The following is a 27,862-nucleotide window of genomic DNA, read 5'->3' as shown; positions in this document are numbered from 1 at the left end:
TAACATGGTGTATTTTTGCATCTATCATTGGTATTACTGTCAGTTGACTGAACAACGTTCGGCTCTGCCAGTGACTAGCTAATGTTGCCATTCTGCTCAGTGCTACATGCATTCTTGAAAAAAGTGCTTCATAAAATACGCGTTTTATTTTTTTTTTCATTTCTGTCATTATACAGGTCTTACGATTAATGTTCTTAAAGTCTTAAATTTGAGTTGGTAATGCCTGCAAAACCCTTTCTAACCTGTTTAATTCATGTGTGACGTCAGAGGCTGGCCATTGAGTTGTTTCGTCGTCAGACATCCCGCAGCTCCTCGCCCCCTGACCTGAGACTGACTGCAGGCACCGCAACGTCTGAGAGAGACCCTGGCTCAGTGAAGAGTGATGACGACGCCCAGACCACTTTGAGCAACTCTAAGAAAGGAGAAGAGGAGGAAAGAACGCAGCATGACGACTCAAATGTAAGATTTGTAAGACCAAAGTGGTAGCTGAGAGATAATTTGAATTTTCATAGATAGAGTGTGTTTTTGCTCATATGTTTCATTAAAAAAATGTAAGGAGAAGAAAAAAATAAATGCATAAGAGATTATTTCTAACCTGAACCCAGCTGTAATAGTCATCCAGTCACTCTCTCTTCCTTGATTCATGTTTTCCTTTTCTTCCTTTTTTCCCTTTATCTTCCTTCCTTTCTCTCTTCCTTTTTTCCATGCTTCTTACATTTTGTTTTCTAATTTTTGTCTTTTGCCTCTTTCCTTTATTTTCCTTCTTTCCTTTCCATCCTTCCTTCCTTGCTTCTTTGTTTCCTGCCTTCCTTACTTCTTTAATTTTCCCCCTCCTTCCATTTATCTTCCTGCTTTCCTTCTTGTTTCCCTCTTCTTCCTTCTTTCTTTCTTTCCTTCCCTTATTTCTGCCTGCCTTCCTTCATTCCTTTCTTGTTTTCTTCCTTCACTTTATTCTTTCTCACATCTTTTCTTCCCTTCTTTTTTCTCCCTTCCTTCCTCACTTTCTTTTTTCCCTTCCTTTCCTGTCTTCCTTCATTTTTCCCATTTTCCCTTTATCTTCTGTCTTTTTTCTGTCCTTGCTTCTTTCATTACTTCTTTCCTTCTTCCTTTCCTTCTGTCCTTTCACCCTTTTCTCCGTTCTTTCCTTCTTTTATTCCTTTCTTCCTTCCTTGCTTCTGTTGAATTATGTTTTATAAATTCACAGTTAGGTTTGTATTTCTACATTAACAATCGGACAACTTCCAGATTTCTGGAGATTTGAGTTTGGAAAGTTCGGACTTTCCAAATCAAAAGTTGTTGTTACTTTAGAGACAAGTCTGCTTCTCTGTTGCCTGTCAGCAGGAATGCAGGTTCTGTAGATTTGACCTACTTGTTGTTGTTCAGGAACTGTCTGACGGAGACCTGGAGGTTGATTGCCTCACTGAGGAGGAGGTGAACCCACTGGATGGCAGCAGCACCTCAGGAAGCTCCACAGCCACCAGCAACACGGAGGAGAACGACATAGACGAGGAGACCATGTGAGTGGAACCTCTCTCATAGTCTGCCACCTTTTTAAAACATTCAGAAAGAACCTTTTGAGACAGAAGGGAAAACAAGTCATACAAATGGAAATTATTGAGCTCATTTAAATATTTTTTCAAGATGAATTATTTATTGCTTATTGCGACAGGCCCAGCTGTTGACTTACCATTCAGAAACCACTTGTTGCATTTTTGGTGATTGTGCAGGAGGCAAGATGTACGGTTGTATAGTCATTTTGAAAGGAGCTCAAAATAGGTAGAACTGACCAGACTACAGACTGATTAAGAGTGATTTTGTGCAATAAATTTGATGAACATGATTTGTGTTGGCCACAGCCATATCCCAACCTGGTCAAGGAAGCAGGCACGTGCAGAGGGGGGAGCAAGGGGGCCTTGAGCCCCTGCCCTTTTTATCCTTGATGCCGCTAGTGCCCTTTTTGAGTTTTATTTATTTTTTCCCCAAATTTTTTTATTTTATTTTTATTTTTAATCTGTATGTCAGAAGGCCTGTTTGCCTCAGCAATAATATTTAGCTAAATATAATAATTTAGTAAAAATAAACTAGTCTGGCTGCCCTCAGTCTAATAATGACTCTCAGAGCCTCCATGTTGTTCAGACACCGGGTCCATGGTGAGGAGGAGGGGGGCGGATCTGTGTCCTCTAACTATCAAATTATGGGCAAGATATTGACTCTAGAAAAACTGTTTCTATTTCTATTTTTATAATCGTCCTTGCAATAGCGGGACAAAACCCGCCTCGCCCCTAAACACAGAAATGCTTCAGCTACAGAGAAAACTTCTGACTTTAACTTGATCATTCTGCTAAAAACCCGGTTCGCTACAGGCAGCTTGAGTCGGTCCACCGACAGATATAAAGAATATCTGTCTTTATATCAGACATCCTGATATAAGACACGGTACCGACTGTCACCGCATTTCGCAACGCAGAACAAAGCCCCGGTACCACCTGGTACCACCTGCTCTCTGTTCGCTTTGCTTCTCCTTAACGTTTCTACCAGGCGGCTTAAAGCCGGTGTTGATGAGATCTGGGCTGGAGGTTCTGGGCTGTAAACAGAAGTTACTGCAGAACCTCAAGTGTTAAAGGAAGATTCGGCCTGAACATTTAGAGTTCAGAAAATAAACATCAGAGAAAATATTGTAGCAATAATTGGAACCGCAGCAAAAAGCCAAACATGCCACAATTAAATGAATCAAAATGTCCCCAAAGCATCGGCGGACTGACAGGGGCCACCGGGGGATTCCAGGTAGATTCCAGGTAGATTCCAGAGATGCGCATCGCAGCGGCTGTTCCTCCAGGGCCAGCTCAAGGTAATATGGGGCCTTAGACAGAACCTCCTGCCCCCGGAACCCTTCCCACTAAGAACCTCAGCATGACTAACATGTTTAAATGTCGATCAGGTGAATCTGTGAGAGGGAGACCAGGTTTATTGGCAGAGTTTAAAATCAATCACTGATTATTGGTTATTTGCTGTGATGTATTTGTGAACAAACCCAATTCAAACACAAAGATTACACCATATTGTAGCCATGGTAACACAACAATTAAACTATCATGATGATTCTTTAAACTTTTACAAAGTAAACTTCCTAATTAAATCCTAAATGCACTATTTATTTTTCTCAGCTGAATGCATTAAATAAAATGTAATAACATTGTCATTCTCCATAAAAGATGCTACAGGTTTAGATCTATGATCTGTGTTACAATTAAACCATTTCTAGGGGTACCTGAGTGTCTGAAGGTCAACTGAATGTCTGGAGGCCCCTGAATGGCCTCTACCAGCCGCTACTGAGTTTTCTTTACCTTGATATTCCAGTCTAGGTCTCAGAGGTGCTAATAACAAACTATTATATAGAGTTAACCCCTTTGAGTTTTTTGATCTATAAATCAATCTGCAGTTCTAGAGGTAAAATAGATATTATTAGGGCTTAATTAGTAAAATGGCAGCAATTTTGCTTATTTCATAACCAGTGACTTTCTCTCATCTGGTCTGTTTAACAGCTACAGTCTCAGATCAGCTCAGCCCTCCAGGACTCTCAGCAGCAGAAACAGAAACTTTATACCTGTTGGGGAAAATATAGACTATATTTGCTTTGCATTTTCTCGCATGATGGCAATGATATAGTAGGATCCAATTAGATTCTTGATTAATATGGGTTGTTGCTATGTTGTTGTACGGAGTTTTTGTTCAATGTACCCCTTTTTTAAATTTGAGCCCCTGCCCCTCCATAGGTCTCTGCACGGCCCTGCAAGGAAGCATAATAGATCACCTTTAAAGGGCCATAAACTGAACTGAAGTTTGTTTCCTATCCCTTTTGCTCAGGTCAGGAGAAAATGATGTAGACTTCATGGGAAGCCTGGAGGCAGAAGAAGGAGAGCTTTCTGAAGACCTGGCCGGAGCCACAGGTATGATCCAAACAGCTGCTACTTTACATGATTGTTTCTATGTGCCACTCCCCCAGCTATTAACAGATGGCAATAGCATCTGTACTTATTGTCTGCTCATGTCCTCTAGGGTCTCATAAAAAAGTTGCCACGCAGCTCAAAACTGCATTTGTTAAAACCTGTTTGACTTTGCAGACAACCTTAAGAATAGACCTCCTCACATCCAGTGTTTTCAGAGTTCATGCTGAGAGAAATGATTACTTTTTATGCGGTGGCCATTTATGACAGATGACAGGAGCTCCACCGGGCTTACCAAGTTTTCTGCGGGAAACCCTGCATATACAGTATATATATATATATATATATATATATATATATATATATATATATATATATATATATATATATATATATATATATATACACTGCTCAAAAAAATAAAGGGAACACTTAAACAACACAATATAGTTATATTGTGTTGTTTAAGTGTTCCCTTAAACAGTTTGATTTCACAGAAGTTTGATTTACTTGGAGTTCCAAGTAAATCAAACTTCTGTGAGATCAAACTGTCCACTTAGGAAGCAACACTGATTGACAATCAATTTCACCTGCTGTTGTGCAAATGGAATAGACAACAGGTGGAAATTATTGGCAATTAGCAAGACACACTCAATAAAGGAGTGGTTCTGCAGTTGGGACCACAGACCACTTCTCAGTACCTATGCTGTCTGGCTGATATTTTGGTCAGTTTTGAATGTTGGTGGTGCTTTCACACTCGTGGTAGCATGAGACGGACTCCACAACCCACACAAGTGGCTCAGGTAGTGCAGCTCATCCAGGATGGCACATCAATGCGAGCTGTGGCAAGAAGGTTTGCTGTGTCTGTCAGCGTAGTGTCCAGAGGCTGGAGGCGCTACCAGGAGACAGGCCAGTACACCAGGAGACGTGGAGGAGGCCGTAGGAGGGCAACAACCCAGCAGCAGGACCGCTACCTCCGCCTTTGTGCAAGAAGGAACAGGAGGAGCACTGCCAGAGCCCTGCAAAATGACCTCCAGCAGGCCACAAATGTGCATGTGTCTGCACAAACGGTTAGAAACTGACTCCATGAGGATGGTATGAGGGCCCGACGTCCACAGATGGGGGTTGTGCTCACAGCCCAACACTGTGCAGGACGCTTGGCATTTGCCAGAGAACACCAGGATTGGCAAATTCTCCACTGGCGCCTTGTGCTCTTCACAGATGAAAGCAGGTTCACACTGAGCACATGTGACAGACGTGACAGAGTCTGGAGACGCCGTGGAGAGCGGTCTGCTGCCTGCAATATCCTTCAGCATGACCGGTTTGGCAGTGGGTCAGTAATGGTGTGGGGTGCCATTTCTTTGGAGGGCCGCACAGCCCTCCATGTGCTCACCAGAGGTAGCCTGACTGCTATTAGGTACCTAGATGAGATCCTCAGACCCCTTGTGAGACCATATGCTGGTGCGGTTGGCCCTGGGTTCCTCCTAATGCAGGACAATGCTAGACCTCATGTGGCTGGAGTGTGTCAGCAGTTCCTGCAAGATGAAGGCATTGAAGCTATGGACTGGCCAGCCCGTTCCCCAGACCTGAATCCGATTGAGCACATCGGGGACATCATGTCTCGCTCCATCCACCAACGTCACGTTGCACCACAGACCACATGAGGTGGCGGATGGTCTCCTGTCCAGGAGTTGGCGGATGCTTTAGTCCAGGTCTGGGAGGAGATCCCTCAGGAGACCATCCGCCACCTCATCAGGAGCATGCCCAGGCGTTGTAGGGAGGTCATACAGGCACGTGGAGGCCACACACAATACTGAGCCTCATTTTGACTTGTTTTAAGGACATTACATTAAAGTTGGATCAGCGTGTAGTGTTATTTCACTTTAATTTTGTGTGTGGCTCCAAATCCAGGCCTCCATTGGTTAATAAATTTGATTTCCATTGATGATTTTTGTGTGATTTTGTTGTCAGCACATTCAACTTTGTACAGAACAAAGTATTCAATGACAATATTTCTTTCATTCAGATCTAGGATGTGTTATTTGAGTGTTCCCTTTATTTTTTTGAGCAGTGTGTATACACACACACACATATACCACTTTTTTCAGTAACAAGTAGGCCTGTCACGATAGCAAATTTTGCTGAACGATTGTCTCAGAAATTATTGTGATAAACGATAATATTGTTTGAAGACCTTTTACACTGATTTAATGGAAATGACATAATTGTAGCGTCCCGGTTGAATAAGATGGTCTCTTAAACTGATGGTTCACAGTCCTTTATTGAACAGCCTTTTATTGTGAACTCACCGTAAGAGCTACAAAATATACAAATAAAATAACATTAGTACTCAAACAGTGTTGTTCTGACCTTAACATATAAATCTTTTACCTTCTATGCTAAAATTATGTTTTACAATAAATGTATTTATTAAAATCCAAAATCCCTGTCACGAAATAAAATGCAACGTATTTCAACTGTTGACGGTTGACCATAGTAAATCAGCACCATCTAGTGGCAAAACACAACCGTCACACCCAATAGAGAAATACACGTTCCGCAGGAAAAATAAACATATATACATAACACACTCACCTTGTTCCCTCATCAACCAAGCGCCAACCAACCGATTGTCACCCTGAATCACACCCCAACTATCTCCCCTTCACTCCGACTCGTTCATGTCAACTTTCTCTGCCCGAACGGCCGCGCTACTTCTACCGTTTTGCGTCAGTCACTTTACCGTTCCAAGCCCTTTCAAAATAAAAGCATCGACTATCATGTCAACAAATACATGACATGAGGAGACACAAAATATTAGAAAAGTCATTTACAATAATAATGCATGTGATTTCCTGCCAAAGATAAATACACTTTATTTTCAAAAGAACACTTAACACTGGAGCTGATAAACAAAACAACCACAAACAAAAATAAAATGGATTCTCAGTCTCCATTAACAAAAAACGCACTTGGAAAAAAACTAAACAACATAAAGTAAAAGTGGAAATAAATACTGCATTCAACTAAAAGAGTAAAGATTATGAAGTCTGTATATTATGTTGCCCTTCAGTAATAATTAGATTTAAATAGAGAAGATGGGCACATCAACTACCTGATGCAATAGTTCACACTACATGATTTTTTGCTCCTATTTTTCTACAATAATCTTAGAACGTTGGTCTTTCTAAGATTGTGTGGTGTGTTACGGTAGATCGTCGTTGCTGCTCCGATCCAAATCAGGGGTTTTCCCCACTGGGAGCTTAAAGCAGCCTGTTGAATGTGACAGGTAGCCAATCAGAAAGCCTGGATTCTCCTCCCTGCTTTCTGAGGGGAAATTACGTCGGGGAATCCCAAACAGCTGACACAGCGCAATCCGAAGTCCAGCGGACATCGGAGATGATATGTGGAAACAACATTAATGTTTATTCAACATGCAAAGAATATAGAAATGACAAGAGGAGGAGTTGGAGCGAAATTGCTACCAGTTGATAAACCCGGTAACTTTTCAGCTGTTCTTCGTTAACGTGACGTAAATAGGTTATAATGATTTTCATTCAGTCAGGACTTTACTCTGACACTAGCCACATGCATTGCAGGTAGATTGTAGTAAAGCATTAATTAATGCCTGGTTTTAAAATTAGTTCACTGGACTTCTATAGCGATTATTTTGTGCCCATTGTTGGACACCACACGGCAGGACCGAACCGATCGAACCGTTATACCTAGGATTTCTGTCGGCTAATGTGTGGTCTGTCAGGTTTTGAAAATGGGCCGACAATCGGCCGACAGCTCTAAGATCGTGTCGTCTGCGCTGGGCTTTACACTAAGGAAATGAGTAAGGGGGGGGTCTATGGAGAGCACCGGAGTTGAGCCTTTTTTTAATTCAGTGTCATCAACAGAAAGAGAAAAAGGCCGGAAGAGACGATAATTAAAATAGTTTAATTATATAATTATAGTTTTAATTTATCGTACGATTGATTGATTTGACAGGCCTAGTAACAAGTAATCGAACGCGTTGCTATTTCAAATCCAGTAGTCAGATTACAGTTACTTATCGAAATCACTTTGCGTTACTGTGCTTTAGTAAATTCTTTTGTTATTTAATCGTATTTCCTCTACGTGTCTTGTGGAGTGACCAACGTTTCTATGCGACAGAAATGTAAACAATGGAGGGAGATGCGCATTTTGTTGGTAGAAAAACAGGAACTATTTTGAATGTCTGTCGCCAAGTCCGATTATTAGAAGTGGCTTTGGGCTTTTTATTTTATTTTTAAAGTCGCTTGCAAATTTAATGAGTGGCGGGTTGCGCCTTTTTGGGCTCGTTTTTGAATGTGAAGTTACTCATTTGGGCTTGGAAATAAGCAGAGACTCGTAATAAATTCCAGAATTTGTCCGTCATTAAGGTAGTTTTAGTCAGGCTCTCCCGTCCATCATTTCCCGGATGATCCGTCGCGCTGTGTCTTTGTTAATGTCAAGTTAATATATTACCTCTGAATGACATCGAACTTCGCGTTGCGCTCCAAAAAACTGCAAACATCGAGACTAATATGAACAGCGCAATAAACGTGAAAGCGGCCACGAATAAACGTATCCGTAGTTGCCAATAATTATAATGGCAACTAAACGCCATTATAATTATTAAGATTAAGATAAGTGTCACAAATCTGTGCAGCCATGTGAGTTGTGGAGCCGCAGGAGGAGCGTTGTGTGCTGCGCTCTGACACCAAACGCAGGGCCATAACGCAGAACCTGGAGGCTGGTGATATGGGGGCTTTAAAATCCTTCTTAGAGTTTTCCAGACAACAGTGGACCACACAACTTACTCACGTTTTTTTCTTTTTTGTACTGTTGTAACCATTAAACAATCTCCTCTTCAGTTCAACCTTATAAGTGGAGACACATTGTTGATGTTACCATTATAAAATAGCTTACAATTAAGTATTTGCAAAGCTTAGTGTAATTTTCACAGGAGGCGTAGCGCTGTTGTTAGCAGCTGCTTAAAGTAACTAAAAAAATTACTTTTAATGTAACTTAGTTACTTTCCAAATCAAGTAGTCAGTAATCCAACTGTTACTATTTCAAGGAGTAATCAGTAATCTGATTAAAGTTACCTTTTCAAAGTAACTATGCCATCTCTATCTATCTATCTATCTATCTATCTATCTATCTATCTATCTATCTATCTATCTGTCTGTCTGTCTGTCTGTCTGTCTGTCTGTCTGTCTGTCTGTCTGTCTGTCTGTCTGTCTGTCTGTCTGTCTGTCTGTCTGTCTGTCTGTCTGTCTGTCTGTCTGTATAGATATATGTGTCTGTGTATGTACTGTATATACAGTATATGGGGAGATTTTAACAGAGTTAAATAGTTCATAATAATGCTTCTGCCACATTTGAGTAATTTCCTCTGCTCCATTTACACTATCAACATTTGCTGGCAGACCTGTTGTGTACTGTAATTAATCATTTTCTTTTCTTCCAGAAATCATGTCTGCAGTTGTTTTTCATTTTCCTTGCAATATGATTTGACTTGATTGTGTCCTCATTTCTTTCAATAAAACGTAGGGCATATTTAAAATTTGCCTTGCCCTTTTCTTATACTCCATGCTTCTGTCTGCCTCCCACAACTAACTAACCCTAACCCACTTCAACTCAGTCCAAGAGTTGTGGATTTGATTCCAGCTTTGGACATTTTAAAATATTTGGAGCTCCATACATTTCCCCCATCCTTTTATCTAAACGTACCAGTCTAACCAACCAACCAAACACTCACTCTGTCTGACCAACCAACCATTTTGTGTTACCAACCAACCAATGAGTATAGCCAACCAACCAGTCTCAACAGTGTGGAAATATATCTGGTAAAATCACTGGGAACATTTTTGATACTTAGTGAATACTGAATGAAAACCATGAAGCTCACATGTTTCTTCATAGAAATCAGAGCCATATGAACCTGGGGTTCTATCATACTTTCTCATTGGCAGGTGGATTCAGCTCCAGCATGCTCTCATCGCATCGAGGCGTGACTGCAGGTCGTAGTAGCGGCGGGGGCTCAGCTTCTGCTCCTCCCGTTGGAGGTGCTGTTGGGCCAGGCAGCAGCAGCCTTCTGGAAATCGATCCAGTCATCCTGATCCAGCTGCTGGACCTGAAGGAGCGCAGCAGTGTGGAATCTCTGTGGGGCCTCCAGCCTCGGCCTCCGGTGTCTCTGCTCCACAGCCAAGGTCAGGGCACGAAACATAAATCATTGTGAAAGAGACTCAGAGACTCAGAGTTTCTCTTAAATAAAATATGATTATGTAGCTCAGATTAAAGCCTGACTGTTAGTCACATTTGACAGTTATGCAGATATTTATTTCTTTTAATGTTTTTACAATTAAAAGATTTTTTTAGTGTAAAAAATCTTTATACTCAAAAACAGATTTATTTTAATTTCATGAGATATGATCGACAAAGAAAAACAACAAATTTGTTGCCCTGTTACATGAAAACACAAAATCTTACCGAGTACTTTAGTCTAGAGTTCTAATACAAATATCTTAGTAACCTTAAAATAAGGCAAAACTAACTTACAAGTAAATCTTGCAAAATATATAGAAGCTTGTTTTAAGTTGATAATTCCTTAATATTAATTAAAATCTTCTACTTCCTATAGCAAATTATAAGTGAAATAATCTGCCAGTGGAACTGTAGTTTTTGTATGAAAGAATTATTGATTTAAGACAACATGTCTTTATCTTGTTGAAAAGTTACTTGTGTTTTTGCAGGGAAAACCGCTGAGCTGTTACATTATGACATCACATAATAAAAGCCAGACATGATTTCTGTACTCTAAACACAGAAAGACAGCATGGACGGCTTCTGTGATCAGTCTAATTATCTAGTGGCAGGAATATTAACTAAGTTAAAGAAATCCCGACTTTTTAAAAAATGATAATATATGCTACGTTTCCAGCATAGAAGGATTTTTTAGATATATTTTCTGAAATGGAGAGTAATAAATTCCTATTGACATAAACATGCAAAAATGAATGTTGATCGCTAATCTGTTCTAATATCTGCCCCCTATTCACATAAGAAAAGTAGCTGTTCAGCTCAGAACACAGATACAGTATATTTCAAATACACAAAACATAAACAAAAACTACTCAACCAAACATCAGCTTATTCAATGCCATATCACTTCATCATATTTATTTTCTAATTTATATTATATATATATTTATTTTTTCCATTTTTTTCTCCAAAGAGTTTTTGCGCCGTTAGTGGCTCGTATTTTTTTGAGACAGTAGGCAGACAGGAAAGAGGGCGAGGAGAGGGGGGAAGACATGCGGCAAAGGTCGCCGGAACCGGGACTCAAACCCGCGACGTCCGCGTCGAGGACCAAGGCCAACAAACGTGGGGCCTGCTAACCCCTGCGCCACCACAGCATGCCCTGAAGAAAGATATTTTAAAGTCTTTTCTGTCTTAAAGATACATTTGTTGTATTTGTACGAAATACAATATTGTTTGTTTTCATGATCCTAAATAAATCCCTGAGATAAAATTTGGAAATAAGCAGACCACGAATTTTCACAACTTTTGAGCAAAACTACATCCTTGTTAGGGCTGGATGATATGGTTCAAAACCTCATTTCAATAAAAGAGTTTCATATCGGTCGATATTGATAATTATTGATTTTCTTTTTTGGTTTCAATATCTAACACACTGTCAAACTATATACCTATTTTTAAGCAATTATGAGGCACGGTAGCAAAACCTAAACTGCTGTTGTGCAAGTTACTCAACAGGTTGTTGTTAAGTAGCCAAAGTTGTGGGAAACTTGAAGCTGCTGGTAATCCAGCAGGTTGCTACTAGGTAACCAAAGAGCGAGTGAGTTAGTCGATGTCACTAACCACAAGAGGTTGAGTGGCTAAAGCCTTTCCTCTCCCTACATCTACATGCCGTGTGATTCTGGAATATTCTATATATTGAATATTCTATTGGATTCCTTTTTGTTTTTGTTCTGGTTTTCTGCAGCCCATGCTCACTCCAGAAAAGAGCGGGAGCGGCGGCCACAGGTGGTGCGGCGATCAGCTCCGGACTCAGGCGTGTTGATCCGCCTCAAGGCTCAGATGGCGGAGGTCCGCAGCAAAATGGCTGACGTCAAGAGTCAAGTACTGGAGACGCGCGACTCTGGGGAGCCCAGACCTGGCCCATCTGGTGGCTTCGGCATGGAGGAGGCTTCGGCTCATTCTGCCAGTTCAGAGCTGCCGGCTTGCCATAAGGGCGACGGTCTGGAGCAGGTGGGACAAGCAGCTGTGACTCGGTCCAAGGCCTGCCTACCCAGTAAGGACCAAAAAAACTCTAATCATCTACTTTTGTTTGTTTAAAATAGTTTAAAGTAGGAAAGCAGTTAACCAGCAAAATGCACTGATGCAGAGGCAGAGTTTAAGGCTGGCAGTAAATATTCGAGAGCTGTTGTCATCATGAACTACATATTGTTTTACATTTATGTTAGCAGTTATCGTTTCCTGCTGCTCCTCAAATAATCCAGAATCATCTTTACTTTAAAGTGTTGCAAAATACACTTTCTATAAGATAAGATAAATTTTTATTGTCATTGTCACAAGGACAACGAAATTTAAATGGTGCCATCAGTCAGTGCATATGCTTAAAAACAAAAAATAACTGTCTCACAATTCACACACAATGTAAGAATTAACAAATAACTGTTAACCCCCCGCCCCAAAAAAAACTAATAAATAAGAACAGCCACATTCTCACATACATCATTCATGATGATTAATGGTTGTTTTTGATTGCATTTAGTTTTGTTATTGCTATCGGGTAAAAACTGTCTCTGAGACGGTTGGTTCTTGTTCTGGTTGCTCTGTATCTTCTGCCTGAAGGCAGCAGTGTGAACAGAGAATTTCTGGGGTGAGAAGTGTCCTTTGTGATGTGTTGTGCTTTTCTTAGACAGTGGTCGCTGTGTAGGTCCTCCAGTGAGGGGAGAGGGCAGCTAATGATTTTTTGGGCTGTATTCACAACCCTTTGGAGAGCTTTCCTTTGAGCCGTAGTGCTGCTGTTATACCTTACGCAGATACAGTAAGTCAGTATGCTCTCTATGGAGCACTTGTAGGACACCAGCAGCTTCTTCTTGATGTTGTTCCTCCTGAGAACCCTCGAAGGTGTTCATGTTCCATGTGAGGCCCTGCTCAATGTGGACCCCCAGGAAACGGAAATCAGCTACCCTCTCCACACATTTTCCCCCAATGGTTAGTGGTGTAATGTCCGTTTTATTCCTCCTGTAATCTATTATGAGTTATTTTGTCTTTGAGTTGTTGAGGAGCAGATTGTTCTCCCTGCACCACATCAACAGCCGTTCCACCTCACCCCTGTAGGCTGACTCGTCGCCTCCTGAGATGAGCCCCACCACTGTGGTGTCATCAGCAAACTTGATGATGGTGTTGCTGTGGTGGGCAGAGGTGCAGTCGTATGTGTACAGACAATAGAGCAGGGGGCTCAGCGCACAGCCCTGTGGAGAGCCAGTACTAAGGCTGAGGGCAGTGGATGTATGTTTTCCCACCCTAACTCTCTGCTGTCGGTTGGTCAGTAAGCTCAGGATCCACATGCAGGTGGAGTGAGGGAGGCCCAGGTCCCCCAATTTGTCCACCGGTCTGTGAGGGAGGATGGTATTAAAAGCAGAGCTGTAGTCTACAAAGAGCATCCGCACATAGCTCCCCTGCTGCTCCAGATGTGACAGAGCAGCATGGAGGGCCGTGATCACAGCGTCCTCTGTGGATCTGTTGGCGCTGTAGGCGAACTGGTGGTGGTCAAAGCCAGGAGGGAGAAGTGCTGTGATGTGACCCCGGACCAGTTTTTCAAAACACTTCGTCACCACAGGGGTTAGTGCCACTTAGTGCCACTGGCCGGTAGTCGTTGAGGCAGGAGATGTGAGGTTTCTTGGGTATGGGGACTATGGTGGAATATTTCAGGCAGGATGGGACTGTAGACATGGCTAGGGACTGGTTGAAGATCCTGGTGAAGACTCCAGCCAGCTGATCGGCGCAGTCTTTCAGGACACGTCCAGGGACGCCATCAGGTCCAGCAGCCTTCCTTGGGTTGACAGCCCACAGTGTGCGCCTTACCTATTCCTGTCACCAGGAAGACCTGGAACAGGAATATTTGACTCATATTAGAAAAATGTTCCAAAGCAACAATCCATTCATTCAGTTGTCTGTCTGTAGAGCATCCATCTACTTATTCATCCATCTGTTATTTTGACAATACGTTATAAAGTTGTTACATTCTGCAGATTTTTCATTTAACCACTTAAGCCTTTTTATACAAAATTAGAAATGCACTAAAAATGCAAAAAATTCATTTGTTTAAAATGAGAAAATAACCATTTTATTCCCTAAAAAGCAACAACACAGCACCCCTTTAGCTTATGTTTTATCATTTGTAGCAAATAATACATCTGCAGCTAGAAGATATTTCTAACATCAGGATATGAAAGCTTAAGCCTTTCTTTTTTTTTTTTTTTTTTCTCCGAAGAGTTTTTGCGGCGCTAGTGGCTCGTATTTTTTTCTACAGTAGGCAGACAGGAAGGAGGGTGAGGAGAGGGGTGAAGACATGCGGTAAAGGTCGTCGGGACCGGGAGTCGAACCCGCGACGCCCGCGTCGAGGACTAAGGCCTCCAAACGTGGGGCGTGCTAACCCCCCTGCGCCACCACAGCACACCCCCCCAGCTTAAGCCTTTCTGCTGGACTTAACATCAATATGGTGTTGGGCAGATCTGTTGATTATTTTTTAATTTAGCCAGTTAATATTTAGACAGCAGAATGTGCTTAATAGAATTTTTTACAGCACTTGAACCAAGTGAAGCTAAAACTTTGAGATTTGTGTTCAAGCATGGGCGTAGATTTGGGTATGGACGGTCGTGACATGTCACGACCAATATTCAAGGGATATAAAATAGTCCCGACCAATTTTTGCCATATTAATTAAAAAAAAAAAATTGTATTTTTTAACAAAAACAAAATAAATAAACGAAAATCTACACTGATTAGTTTAATATTTCAATATACTACGCAGTAGTAGCATTCATTTTAAAATTCGCTGTTATGAACTATGACGACCCATGCCGCTATTGGCTCAAAAAACGTGGATCTACGTTCTTTGATTAGCTGCAACAGGCGGCGGCCAGCTGGCCACACGCGGAACGGAAGCTTGGTCCATGGTGCTGAAAGTGAACGCGTCTCCTTCTGAGTTTGACATTTATTATGAGTCTCCGAGACCATGTCGCCACCAAAAAAGAAAAGGACGACAGACATTAGAAGTTATTTCGCTACCTCGGCTGTAAGTACAGTGAGTGGACCCATAAGTTAGATATCTATCACGCAACGCATTTGTTGTAAAGTCCGGTGTTTAGTAAGGTCAGCACTGAATGTGAGGTAGAATAGGTCTGTTAATTATGTAATACTTTTTCACATAGGATGCTCAGACAGCAGAGCAAGGGGCAGAGCAGAACGATGGAGAGGTGGCTGGAGCTTCAGGGCTCCAGGTGAGGTGTTAGTTATACTGTGAAATTATCTCAGTAAATATGGCATTTGAAGTGTTAGTCTTAAATTAAGTTAAGCTAGTGTGAATACAAACCAGGTTACGCTGCTGAATTTTGAAAAGGAAAAAGTGAAGTGTTCTTGAACTGATCTGCTGAGTATACACAAGATGTATGATCAAGTTATGGTTATGGTTCGGGGAAGGGTTATTAAGCCAATTTGGTGCCCCCCCCGGTCAAAAATGGTCGGGGGGGGTTTGGTCAGTAAGTTGTAAGGTCCCACCAAAACTTAGACCAAACCTACACCCTTGTATTCAAGGCAGAACATATTTACAAAGTTGTTTTTTTTTTTATCTTAAATGCAAACTGTATATTTTTTTGTACAGTTTTATGAGGTAATTGCCTTTTTGGAGTCTGTATACTCCAGCTAACAATTAATTGATTACCAAACATTGACAATTATTTAAATAATCGGTTAATAATTACTAATCACGATTAATCTGTTTCAGCCCTAGAAATACTATAGCAAAAGAAGAGAAGAAACTCCTGTGTTCTGGCCTTAATTAATGAAGTATAAAGTCAAATCTGTTTGTATAATTAAATCATGATAAAGCTGGCATTGTATTGTATTAAAACGTGACATTATCCCTAGATTGTTCCAGCGTGTTTTTCTGTCTGCAGCCAGGAAGTCTCTGTCTCCCGTTCTGGACAGCAGCGGAGGGCCTTTGCTTGTGAAATGGAGGAGCTCCGAGGACATGAAGGATGACCTCAGAGGAGCAGAGTCCGCTGCAGAGCTCAGCCCGCATCCTAAAGATGGGACAGGAGCTGGAGAAGGTTAGTCCAGCTTTTTCAAGTTCTTTTCAAACCCAATAAAGTATATTGGACAATTAGAATTAGGGGTAGCAGAGAAAAGCTGCAACTGTACTTCAGTCTTACAACAGCAGCCAGTACAGTGAGAGTTTAAACATTTCTTAAGTCAGATAAACTGCTGTTTAGCTTTAAATTTTTCACCACAATGTTCTGAGGCATTATGGAGAACATCTTGTTTTTAAAGCCTGGTTCTACTTGACTTATAAGTATTTGTTCAGTGTAGCTCTAAAACCATCCACTCTGCTCTCTGTGCTGTTGGAGTACGGCTGAAAATAGTTGCTGATTCTTGAGTGGCTCATCTGTTTTAAACTGGGTTGTTTTGGCACAATGCAGCGCTCGTCTCTTAACATTCTTACTTTCTGCACAGCATTGTATGTACATATTTTTTCTTTAACAAACATTGAATTTGATTGATTTCTACAGAGCCCTGTAGGAGACATGGGGAGAGATGTTTCTTTTGCTTTCCCTCACAATATGGTTACTGCAATATTTGCTGGTCTATTTTGTATACAGTCACAAATGTCAATTTAAAATTTCAAATGTATGCACATTTAAAGAACCTCAGAGTTTTTTCCTAACTCTTTGGTGCACAAAACTGATTGAAATCGATTAATTCACAGTCTGCGTAAGGTTGCAACGGAACTGCACATGTAAACATCCCTTTAAACCATGCAGACTACCAACACAAGAGACACAATCAAAACTGTCAGATGACTCATTACCACGTGATAATATCCCAGAAATAGTCCAAAAAGTTTGGATGTATTTTTTTCTTCTTTCCTACTTACAGAAATCTTCTGTTTATATTACAGGTTTGTGGTGCATTTCTATCTTATAGAAAAAGATAAAAAACTTCAGATAGTCAGATATCTCACAACGAGATATTAAGATACATGGAAAAACCTCACTAAAGCCTTATATAATAGCAGAAAGTAGGATGGCCATCGTAAGAAAGGCTTGCAGTATTCAGTTATGCCTCATGAACTAATCAGTACATTATTGCGAGAGAACGCAAAATCTTTTGCGAGGTAACACAAAATTTAAAAAAATCCCCATTTGCCCTAGGGGGCTCCGTAGGTTTCAACTTCAGATTTTCTAAGTTGTCAGATTTATTTAGATGGGTTCAGTTATTAGTTATTTTTTCTCCTTTTTATGAGAATTATTTACACCAAAAACAGAAACAACAAATTTGTCCACAATAAATAAAAACACAACTATTTTCTGAAAAGCTTAAAACTTACAAAAGATTCATGCCATCTCTCAATATTTATTGAAGAATTAATCCAAATCAGACTTTCCTTCTTTTATTTATTATTTTTATATATTTTTTAGTTCAATATTTTAAATAACAAAACAGCAAATATTGGAAATCTTTATGCTTGTCACAATAACAAATTTTGCTGGACGATAAATTCTTCCTGAAGTTATTGCAATAAACGATAATATTGTTTTGAGACCATTTTTAAGTAATGTAATGGCAAAATGATGATGCAAGAACACATTCTAAAAGATCAGTAAACTTTACACTCTAATGAACGTTTAATACTGGAACTGGTAGACATTTTAAATATCCAAAATAAATAAACAAAACAACAAATAAAATGAATTTTGAAGTCTTTGTAAACAAAATTGAGACCAAAGCACCAGACCGAAGACTTTTATATTCTAGTTTTTGTTAGAAAGAGAGAATAATAGAGATAAATGATAAATCATACCAGTGGAAATTATTGAGTTTGTTTTAATTTATCATGCGGTTAATTGATTTATTGATTATTGTGACAAACCTAGAAACCTTAATATCTTGTGACACTACCTTTTGCAGTGATCAAGGTTGCAGGACACAAGCCCTGAACTTTCACTGAAGTTGAATACCCCCGCTTAGCCCATTGAGATATTTCCGTAGATATTCAATATGTGTACAAGGTGTCCATGTTCAGGTATTTAAAATGGAAGTCTTAAAATGTCTTAAGCTGTTTTTTTTTTAAGTAAGTTTGCCTTTAATATGTTTATCTCAGCTGTTAAGTTTAGTCTCGACAGGACAATTTAATCATACAATGGCATATCAGGGATGTTACTCCTATGTTTTGTTTGTATTACATGTCCATCCGCTAGGGGCACCGTTATGCGAGGAATATATGTTTTTGTGTTTGTACTCTTCTTCTTCTCTGGTTGTCTGTTCGGGTGTGGTACTTGGTGGAATAAAATTTGAGCAAAGAAACAAGTTATTTTTACTGACTAACAAGGGACGTTGTACATAGACAAATAAGGGAGTAAATTTCCACCTAAATTTTTTTTTATTAATCTCAGAAATTTTCTAGGAAAAAAATGTAAATAGCTTAGTTTCAAAAGTTATACAATTTTATTTCTGTAAATGAGCTGTTCCTTCAGAAAATGAACCTTCAGAATGTTGACTCACATTTTATGGGCAGTACATTGTTACCTAGCAGCCCAAGCAGAGCTCCCGCATGTTTGATCAGCTTGTTTTACCGCTGCATGCGCTGGAAAATGGCTGTTGGAAATGTGTTTTGTTGTTCACTTACCATTCAGAAGCTACTTGCTGCATTCTTTTTGCTTGTGCAGGAGGCTCTTCTAATGCTTTTCAAAGATGTGTGTATAAATGCATCTGTTTGCATCCATTTTCATGTAAGAGTGTTTGGAAAAGAGCTCAAAATAGCAGATCTCAGTAGACTAACATCTAATCTGAGAATTATGTGCAAAACATGTAATGACCATGTATAGCCCATAGGCCCATCCTAAACTGTTCAAGGATGAATAATAGGCTACCTTTAAATCTGACTTCAGACCTCCTCTAAAAGTTCAAAGCAAGTTTTCTTTTTCTGAATGATGGACTTGTTTAGCTTAATTTACTGTCGCTACATTTTAATTGCTTATTGATGTATTGTGTTGCCAAAAACTTTGATTTCTTCATCATGTTCTGTATTTTAAAAAATAAATCAGAACTGCATTTCCGTCTTGATCTGTTCCAGGAGAGCTCCAATCTGAAGCCACCAGTGGACCCCTTGTGTCTCTGAGCTCCTCCTCGTCAGATCAAGCCTCCCCCAGCACCAAGCAAAAGTGCTCAGCAGAGAAACAGCTGTATGCCGCATCTGGACCAAGAGACGAGATCTTCTCCCTGGGAGGACTGAGCTACATAACTGCCAGCAAGGCCTGCAGCGGCAGGACTCTGGGGTGCCAGTCACACTCTCCTCCTGCAGCAGTAAACAACATCGCCTCTCTAAATCATCAAATAATTATTTTATTTCCTCCTACTGCAGGGCCACTGTGTTGGAGTGTGAGCTGGAAAGCTCGAGAAACTCCCATCAGTCCCTGCTGGAGGGAATTTCTGCGCCAGCACAGTCAAATGAGGGTGGGTTCAGCAGATCTATGTAGCATTAGCTGCTAAATACAGCTGGTCAGCAGTTTAAAGCTGTTTTGTTTAATATACTTGCAAATGTTGGGAGTGAAATGAACAAAAATCTTTAATAAGCCTTTTGTATAGGGCTGGACAATAAATCAAGAACAATGTATATTGCAACAGGCACATAGTATGAATAAATAAATCGTCTGAGAATATTCAATATATATGGAATATTCACTGAACTCTGATCCAGAACAGCACAGCAGTCTGGAAGACGTAGGGAGAGGAAAGAGTTTTAGCCGCTCAACCTCTGACAGCCTGCAAAGTAGGACTGGTGGCATTTTCTATCTCACTCTTTGGTTGCCTAGCAACTCTCACTCTTTGGTTTCCTAGCAGCTCACTCACTCTTTGGTTGCCAACTTGTTATCATTCCATTTCATTTCCATTTGCATGATTGTTCATTTTTTTCTGTTCTGACTTTGTACCAAATGCTGGGTGACAAAAGTTTTTAGTCTGGCACGTTGGTGCCAACTAGACCCTTATTTGAAGGGCAATTTTTTTTGAAGAGAGGTCATTATTAATTTTATTTGTCATTTCAGTTGTTTTGTTTATTTTTTAGAAATTCAAAATGTACAGTGTTAAATATTCATTAGAAATTAAAGTTTATTCATATTTGAGACATTATACTTGCAGTATTATACAATTTCCGTTATGTTACTTTAAATTGTCTCAAAAATATAATTGTTTATCGCAATAAACAATTTATTGTCTATCAATCAATCAATCAAATTTTATTTGTATAGCACATTTCAGCAGCAAGGCATTTCAAAGTGCTTTACATCATTACAAACACAGAAACACAATGCAAGATAGAATCAACAATCAAAACACAGCATTAAGTCAAGTTCCATCAATAAATTTGTAATTGATTACATTTCAAATACAATTCTAAACAGGTGGGTTTTTAGTCGAGATTTTATAGAAGTCAGTGTTTCAGCTGTTTTACAGTTTTCTGGAAGTTTGTTCCAAATTTGTGGTGCATAGATGCTGAAAGCTGCTTCTCCTCGTTTGGTTCTGGTTCTAGCAGAATTTTATTGAGCGACTCCTACTTGTGAGTGAAATAAACAAAAATCTTTAATAAGCCTGTTGCAATAACTCAACATGATTAATTAAAACAAGCTTGACTGTCTCCATTTACATGATTTATTGGTTTTGTCTTTTCTCTCTTTCTTTCTACCAAAAACTGAATGACAGAAGTCTTCAGTCTGGTGCATTGGTTTCAACTAGCCCTTATTTTGAAGGACAGTTTTGTTTACCGAGACTTCAGCATCCATTTTTATATGTTGTTTTGGTTGTTTTATTTATTTACTTTAAATATTTAAAGCTGCAGTATGTAACTTTTTTGAAACTGCAGACTTGGGCTGAAAATGTGAACAAGCTCCTACAAGCCTCGCCCCTTTACTCTCATTTATTGCAATAACTTCTGGGACAATTTATTGTCTAACAAAATTTATTGAAGTGACAGGCCTAATTCTTAATGTGAAATTGCGTGCTTATTTAGCTTTGATGGGTTATTTCCCAAAAGGGCAAAGCCAACATTAAAAGAGAGACTTTCTGTTAACTCAGCTGTTGGGTTTTGGCTGAGAAGGTAAAAAAAATTACATTTTCCAATGTTTTTAAATTAAAATGTCAAAATGTGTTGTTTGTAGATCAGTCGTCATCTGTGTTGATGGCAGCAACCAGCAGTGACAGCGACACTGAGGACGAGGCTCTGCAGAGCAGCAATTCCCGATATGACAACCACACTCCTCCCTGCACAGGTGACTCACATCATCCATGACAAAACATAAAAAATCACACATCAAAACTTCTGTTTTTATCAATTACAAATTTTCAATTACTTTTCAATTATTTTAATAAAAATTTTCAATTATTTCATCAATTACAAATTACATCTCAAGCCCAGATTACTCTGGGCTTGAGATGTAAAATGATTAGAAAAAAGTCATGAAATTCAGCCATCTACAGTATATATTGGTAATAAGAATTTGTGGCCTTCTTCTGACCGCTCAAAAGTAAAGAAAAAAAAATACTATAATATTTGAACTCTCCATCTAAGAATTAACCAACTTGTGAAAAAAATTAAACTACTTTTATAACTAATAACTAAGCCAGACTTAACAAAATTTAACTAATATCTCATTAAAAATAGCAAACACACTCTAAAAACTATTTTTTTGTTTTTAAACTAAATTAGACAAATATTTACAATGAAATAAGACTAAACTATAATTACAAGCCCAAAACTATTATAACCCTGCAGTGAACCAATAAAAATCTAAATTTGAATACAAATTTACCTTAACTTTGAATTTTCATCAGAACTTGTTCTGCACCGTTTAAAGAATTACAATAGTCCAGAGTTGAGGTAACAGAAAGATGGGTGTTTTTTATGCATCATGCTGAGATGGTATATTTCTAATTTGTGCAATACTGTGTAGATGAAAGAAGACTTCTTAGAAAACCTGTTTTATAGGTTAGGAAGTACAGTACCTGGTTCACTATAAGGTTCTTTACATTTGTAATGGAAGATAAATGCTGTTCTCCAGATGCTGTGGTCCAAAAATATTCTCCAAATTTAAAAGTTGTGTGATTAGCTGATTTTATTAATCAGACCTTATGAATAATAGAACCATAACTGAGCATGATCAGCATGCTCAGTTATGAGCTCTGACACTGAGCCCTGTGGTACTCCATAACTAATGGCAATACACAATTTCTAAACCAGTATCTTTTCAGTAGTACCAGTCTACCAGTCTACTTTTCTGTAGTTTTGATTTTGCTATATGCTCCTCATGTGGTAACTTAGCTTTAGTTAAAATTTCATATGGAAAGTAATTTCAACCTTTTAGATCAAAGAATTTGTTTGAAAATATTCCTAAACCTTATTTGGGAAATGATGCGCTGGACATTAAAAACCTTTTAGTTTAACCTTCCGATTATTTTCAAAGTTGCATAGTCCATAGTTTCATTTACTCTCTTCCATTTATGTGAAGAGATATTTCCCAGTACATTCTGGGAAATATGTACTTTTATGAGTATTTTTACTATATTGTACTTTTACTTAAGTAATTTTATCATGAAGTATTATTACTCTTGAGTAAGCTTTCTGGATACTCTACCCTCTGTTCTATTTTTTTAATGAAGAACAACATTCAGTTGAAGAACAACCTTGTTTTAACCAAGAATTCTTCAGACACAGACACACCTGTAGTTTTTGTTAGTTTCATAAATTTTATATTGAAAGAAAGTGATTTGAAAAAAATTTATTTAGTCTGATGTTATTTTGTAATTGCTTTTATATGTTTTTTTTGTCTTTAAAATACCAACATTTCCACATACTGTAAATTCCAGACTACAGAGCACACCTGATTAAAACCCGCATCTTTTAATTTTAGAAAGAAAATCAATTTTGTAATTGTACAGTCTGCAACGGATTTTAAGCCGCAGGCATCCCACTTATTCTATTTCTGTGTATTCTATTTACAAAGAAAGATATTACACTTGAGAATATTTTTAACTTTTAATTTAATCCGTATACTTAGACCATATGATAACATAAACAAATACATATTGCAAATCCTTTTTTTCGAACAGTACCTGTAATACGGCTGTACATACCAGCAATTACGTTGCTTACGCTCACCGGACACCGCTAGAACCGCAACGCTTTGCCGGGCCACAGGCGTCTCTCTCAGGGCGAACCCACCACTGCACCTGACCCACATGAACACAGCCACATCCCCAACGTCTTACATGCATTATGTGCGTGTTGCTGTTGCACAAAAACAGCACAAACCTAGATCACAGAAATACTGGCCATATGTGCACGTTTCACAAAAACAAAGGATCTAAATTTTTTTATTTTTTTATTTACAAATTATACTAAATAATAAAGACAGATAAGCAAAACCTATCCTTGGATCCATGGAGGGTGGAGATCCCAAGGTTCAGGTGATGTGTCTGAGACTTCCAGAGGAGAAGAAGGCGAAGCAACAATGTTTGCTTGATTTCTACTCTTTTGGCAAAGTTTCAACTTGATTTAACTGTTTAACTCGCAGTCTTAGCTCGACGTTCAGGAAAAGCGCAGCAGATGTCATGGTCGACCAATCGGGAGACCCGTCAGCTCTTTAGTTTGTGAAACCACAGAAAAAAAAAAAAGCTGTTAAACTGGCAACCCTGCCAGAACTGTGCCCGACCTCTGGCAGGGTTTACTCGACCCCTCTTAGAACTACGGGGAGATTAAAACTCCACTTATTAGTTTTTAGCTAGCTTCACTGCATAGTCATATGCAGTATCTATGCAGTCAATGTGTATGACTGCATGTGACAATCTGCCAAATAAACAAACAAAATAAACTGCTGAATAACATTTAGGCATAAGATGTGCACACCCCCAAAGACATACAGATGTGCCTCTACATACAAGATATTTTGACACAAAATACCTTTTTTCCCCCACAATGATATTAGTAGAAGACGGTTAGATAATGAAAATAAAAATGTTTTAATTTATTTTTCATTTTTTTACTTAAAGGAAAATCTCAAGGTACACACAGTGCGTACAGCTGAAGGTGCTACTGGATTTACAATACCAGTCATTGAATTGTGAACTTGCTCTTGATTTATAGCACAATTTCATTGGACCTCTGCGAACAACTCATCAATTTGATTGGTCTAGTGTTACGAGTCAAAATATTTTTGGCGGCATGAAAATAAAAGCACGCGTTAGCCGCACCTTAATATAGGCCGCAGTTTTCAAAGTGTGGGGAAAAAAAATACCGGCTGACAGTCCAGAATTTACGGTAATTATATTTTGGGGGGCATGCCGTGGTGGCGCAGGAGGTTAGCACGCCCCACGTTTGGAGGCCTTAGTCCTTGACGCGGACGTTGCGGGTTCGACTCCCGGTCCCGACGACCTTTGCCGCATGTCTTCCCCCCTCTCCTCACCCTCCTTCCTGTCTGCCTACTGTAGAAAAAAATATGAGCCACTAGCACCGCAAAAACTCTTCGGAGAAAAAAATAAATAAAAAATTATATTTTGTTATGTCTGACGTATTTTTTAAATATTAAGTGATTATTGTTTTAATCAGTTACTGAGTAGCCTTTTAACCAAATACTTTTTACTCTAAGTTGAGCATTTTCTTAGACGGCTACTTTTTGCTTTTACTTAAGTAGTGCTATCTTAAAAGTAGTAATATTTTGGCTACTCCACCCACCTGTGGGTGTTCTTTAACATTTTTTCGTGGGAGCTGCAGTAATGTGTATCAATGTTTGCTTTAAATAGAAATCATTATTACGAAAATGCATTAATTTTGGACCATGCAAATGTTACTGCTGGCTTCTTTGGAAGAATTCCTGACTGGGGAAAAAAGTGTGTTATGTACATAAGAATGAACCATCTCTGCAGGATCAGACACGTTTCTCCTCTTTCATCCAGGAGAACCGCTCCTGTCCGACGACAATGGACTTCCTGCCATCAGGTGATGTCTTAGGAGTCCAAACACGAAATCCACAATGGCCACAAACATTGAGAGTATAAACACGAGGCAGATTCATTCATCGGTGTCCTGCAGATTCTCAGACTATGACCAAGACGCTGATAAAAGCAGTATGTTCATGAGTGTGAGTAAACAAGTCAGAGATTTCAGAGACTCAAGTGGCAAACATACTTTTATTTATTTATGAAGTATTACCTTATCTAATTAAGTATATGACCCACTTTTGTTTATCATCGTATTTCTCACTTTCTCTGTGTTTTATTGGAATGGTTTTCATTATCCAGATGTTTTATAGTATCTTGTCCACACTGCAAAAAAAACAAAATCTTACCAAGTACCAAGTTGCTACGTAATGGTCCACTGCCCATTGATTGTGAAATACGGGCTACTGGATTTACAATACCAGTGTAATACCAGTGCAAATAGGACTGTTTCTTAAGTATAAAGGAATTATCAACTCAAAATAAGCTCTTGTGTTTTGTAGAAAAGTTCCTTGTAAGTTAGATTTGTCTCATTTTAAGTGTATTAAGATACTTCTACTAGAAAATAGTCTAAAATACTTGGTAAGATTGAGTTTTTGCAGTGCATGAAAGTGCTCTGTTTTGTTTCTTGGTTTTTCCAGCAAGATCGTGATTTAAACTATCAGTTTAGCAGATTAAAACCTCCCAAAAGCTGAACTACACAGTGATTTTTTCCCTTTAATTTCTGAAGTTAACTATTGGAGTTTTTATTTATCGAACAGCATGGTGATTACAGTTATTCTCTTGGATTTGAAAACTGCTACTGCTCAGATACTGTATGTACAATAAAACTTTGATGCTTTCTGTAGCTTTACAAAACAGATGTTTACTTTATCATCACTATGTGTTAGAAGCCACCTCACTTCATAAACTTGAAGTGTGATGATTTCTTTTGTTCCATGTGAAAACTAAGAAATCTAAGTATATTTTCTGTTAATTAGTAAGTAATAATCAAATGAAAATTGGACCTTGTCACTTTGATCGGCGGAGGCTCAGGGTTTAAAAAGGAGGCATGACAACAAAACGCAGTCGAGGTGGATTTATTCAGAGCTGCATGTTACATTTGCACCCACACCCAATACACAGTGAGGCAAGCAAGCTGGCTTTTATACCTGGGGCAATTTCACCATTCATACCAAGTAATCAAAACAAAACAAGAAATAAACATTATTTACACAAACCTAACACAAAAACAATAAATGGTACCAATAAATACTTACATGCATGCAAATAATTACAACTAAACTAAGGTCAGTCAAAGCATACATTTAACTTAATGTAAATTTAATATAAATACTCAGAGCATTACCCCTCCTAATTGACATGGTGTGCTCCAGGAGCTTTTCAGAAGCACCTGGAGCATCTGTCTCCTTTTGCTGCTCCACCCTGCTGAGGAGACACACTGGGAAAGGTAAGCTCTCAAACAATTAGCAAGCTCATAGAAGTTATCAGAAACAGACTTACATTTCCCCCCACATTCTCCCTGTACAGGCTAGTCTCCCTACCTGAAAGACTGTTCAACTAAATGTCACAATGCAACTGAAATAAAAAACTGAAACAGGAAACATTTAGTCTGTAAATAAACATAACATACCATCAATACTCTTTTATTAGTGATGAACCCCTGGTCTTCATCACAGACTTACAGGTGGAAAGTAACTACTTACTTTCCAACTTCAAACCAGTTGAAGTTTGAACACATCAAACTTCAACTGGTTTGATGTGCTCTGTTTTTTGAGCAGGTGTTAGAAAAGTGTTATTTTGCTGGAATGAAGCACATCTTCATCATTAAAGGTCAGTTCTTATGGAACATGTTTTTGCTGCTGGCTTTTCTTGGTGGAGTTATTTACACCTCAGTGCTCCGGATAAACAGAACAGAAGCGAATAATAGAGGTCAATGCTGTAACCTTAGCTATAAACATACATTGACATTAGGATGTTTTACACCTTTCTGGACTTCTAACTCTCATCCAACCCTTAAACATTGTTCTGTCATTAGTTTACATTGTAAATATTTGAGTATATATTGGAGCCTATTTTGATAAGGCTGGCTTTAGACTGGAGTCCATGGCTTTGCTGACACAACTAAAAGTAGATTGAAGGAAAAATCAGTTGCCATGTTTTTTCTGTTTCTGTATCTGAACACATGGCAGCAGGATTCTCACCATGTAGTGTTGTCTGATTTCCATTTCTGCCAAAAGCTGCTTTTATTTTGAATGTTCCTAAAATGCAACACGTGGATATTTTTGTCTAATAAATAAAATGTTTTATAGCACACAAAAAAGTAGTCTATGGCTTTTTATTTTTTTTTTATCCCAAATGTATCAGCAAAACAAGTTGAATCAGGTGTTACCTGAATGCTGGAGTGTACAGTTAACATGCTGGAGGATGTTAACTTGGACGTTTGTCAGGACAAAAGTAAAAAAATTAATATATGTGTAGCAAAGACCCGGATGGAAACTACTGCAGCAACAGGAACAGCACATTGGCTGTGGTCTTTTCCTCCAAGTCAGACTTGGAGGAAGTCCAAGACTAGGCACTCAGTGTTACGGCGCCTGGCAATCAGGCCA

The 27,862-nt window shown here is 39.0% G+C and overlaps 1 protein-coding gene and 1 long non-coding RNA gene across 2 annotated transcripts in view; one reads left to right on the top strand and one right to left on the bottom strand.

Moving 5' to 3' along the window:
* The window catches only part of trim37 (tripartite motif containing 37), a 45,190-nt gene extending 17,628 nt beyond the window's left edge, over positions 1-27,562 (top strand). Inside the window, exons 16-25 of the mRNA XM_023342302.1 lie at positions 268-459; positions 1,384-1,517; positions 3,865-3,947; positions 9,929-10,165; positions 11,962-12,270; positions 16,166-16,318; positions 19,342-19,543; positions 19,630-19,721; positions 21,422-21,532; positions 25,212-27,562. Coding sequence (XP_023198070.1) covers positions 268-459; positions 1,384-1,517; positions 3,865-3,947; positions 9,929-10,165; positions 11,962-12,270; positions 16,166-16,318; positions 19,342-19,543; positions 19,630-19,721; positions 21,422-21,532; positions 25,212-25,258 — 1,560 coding nt within the window. The 3' untranslated portion in view covers positions 25,259-27,562. The remainder of the gene's footprint in view (positions 1-267; positions 460-1,383; positions 1,518-3,864; positions 3,948-9,928; positions 10,166-11,961; positions 12,271-16,165; positions 16,319-19,341; positions 19,544-19,629; positions 19,722-21,421; positions 21,533-25,211) is intronic.
* Positions 324-6,658, bottom strand: LOC111610074. The gene is made up of 3 exons (XR_002753484.1): positions 6,540-6,658; positions 1,370-1,571; positions 324-412 (listed from the first exon to the last, which is right to left on the bottom strand). It is a non-coding gene; the product is annotated as an uncharacterized LOC111610074 (long non-coding RNA).
* Positions 27,563-27,862: the final 300 nt, after the last annotated feature.

Source organism: Xiphophorus maculatus, chromosome 11 (genome assembly GCF_002775205.1).
Source record: "Xiphophorus maculatus strain JP 163 A chromosome 11, X_maculatus-5.0-male, whole genome shotgun sequence".
In the NCBI taxonomy this organism is placed as follows: domain Eukaryota; kingdom Metazoa; phylum Chordata; class Actinopteri; order Cyprinodontiformes; family Poeciliidae; genus Xiphophorus; species Xiphophorus maculatus.
The sequence above is the reverse complement of the archived record's forward strand: the minus strand, read 5'-3'. Positions and strand labels throughout refer to the sequence as shown.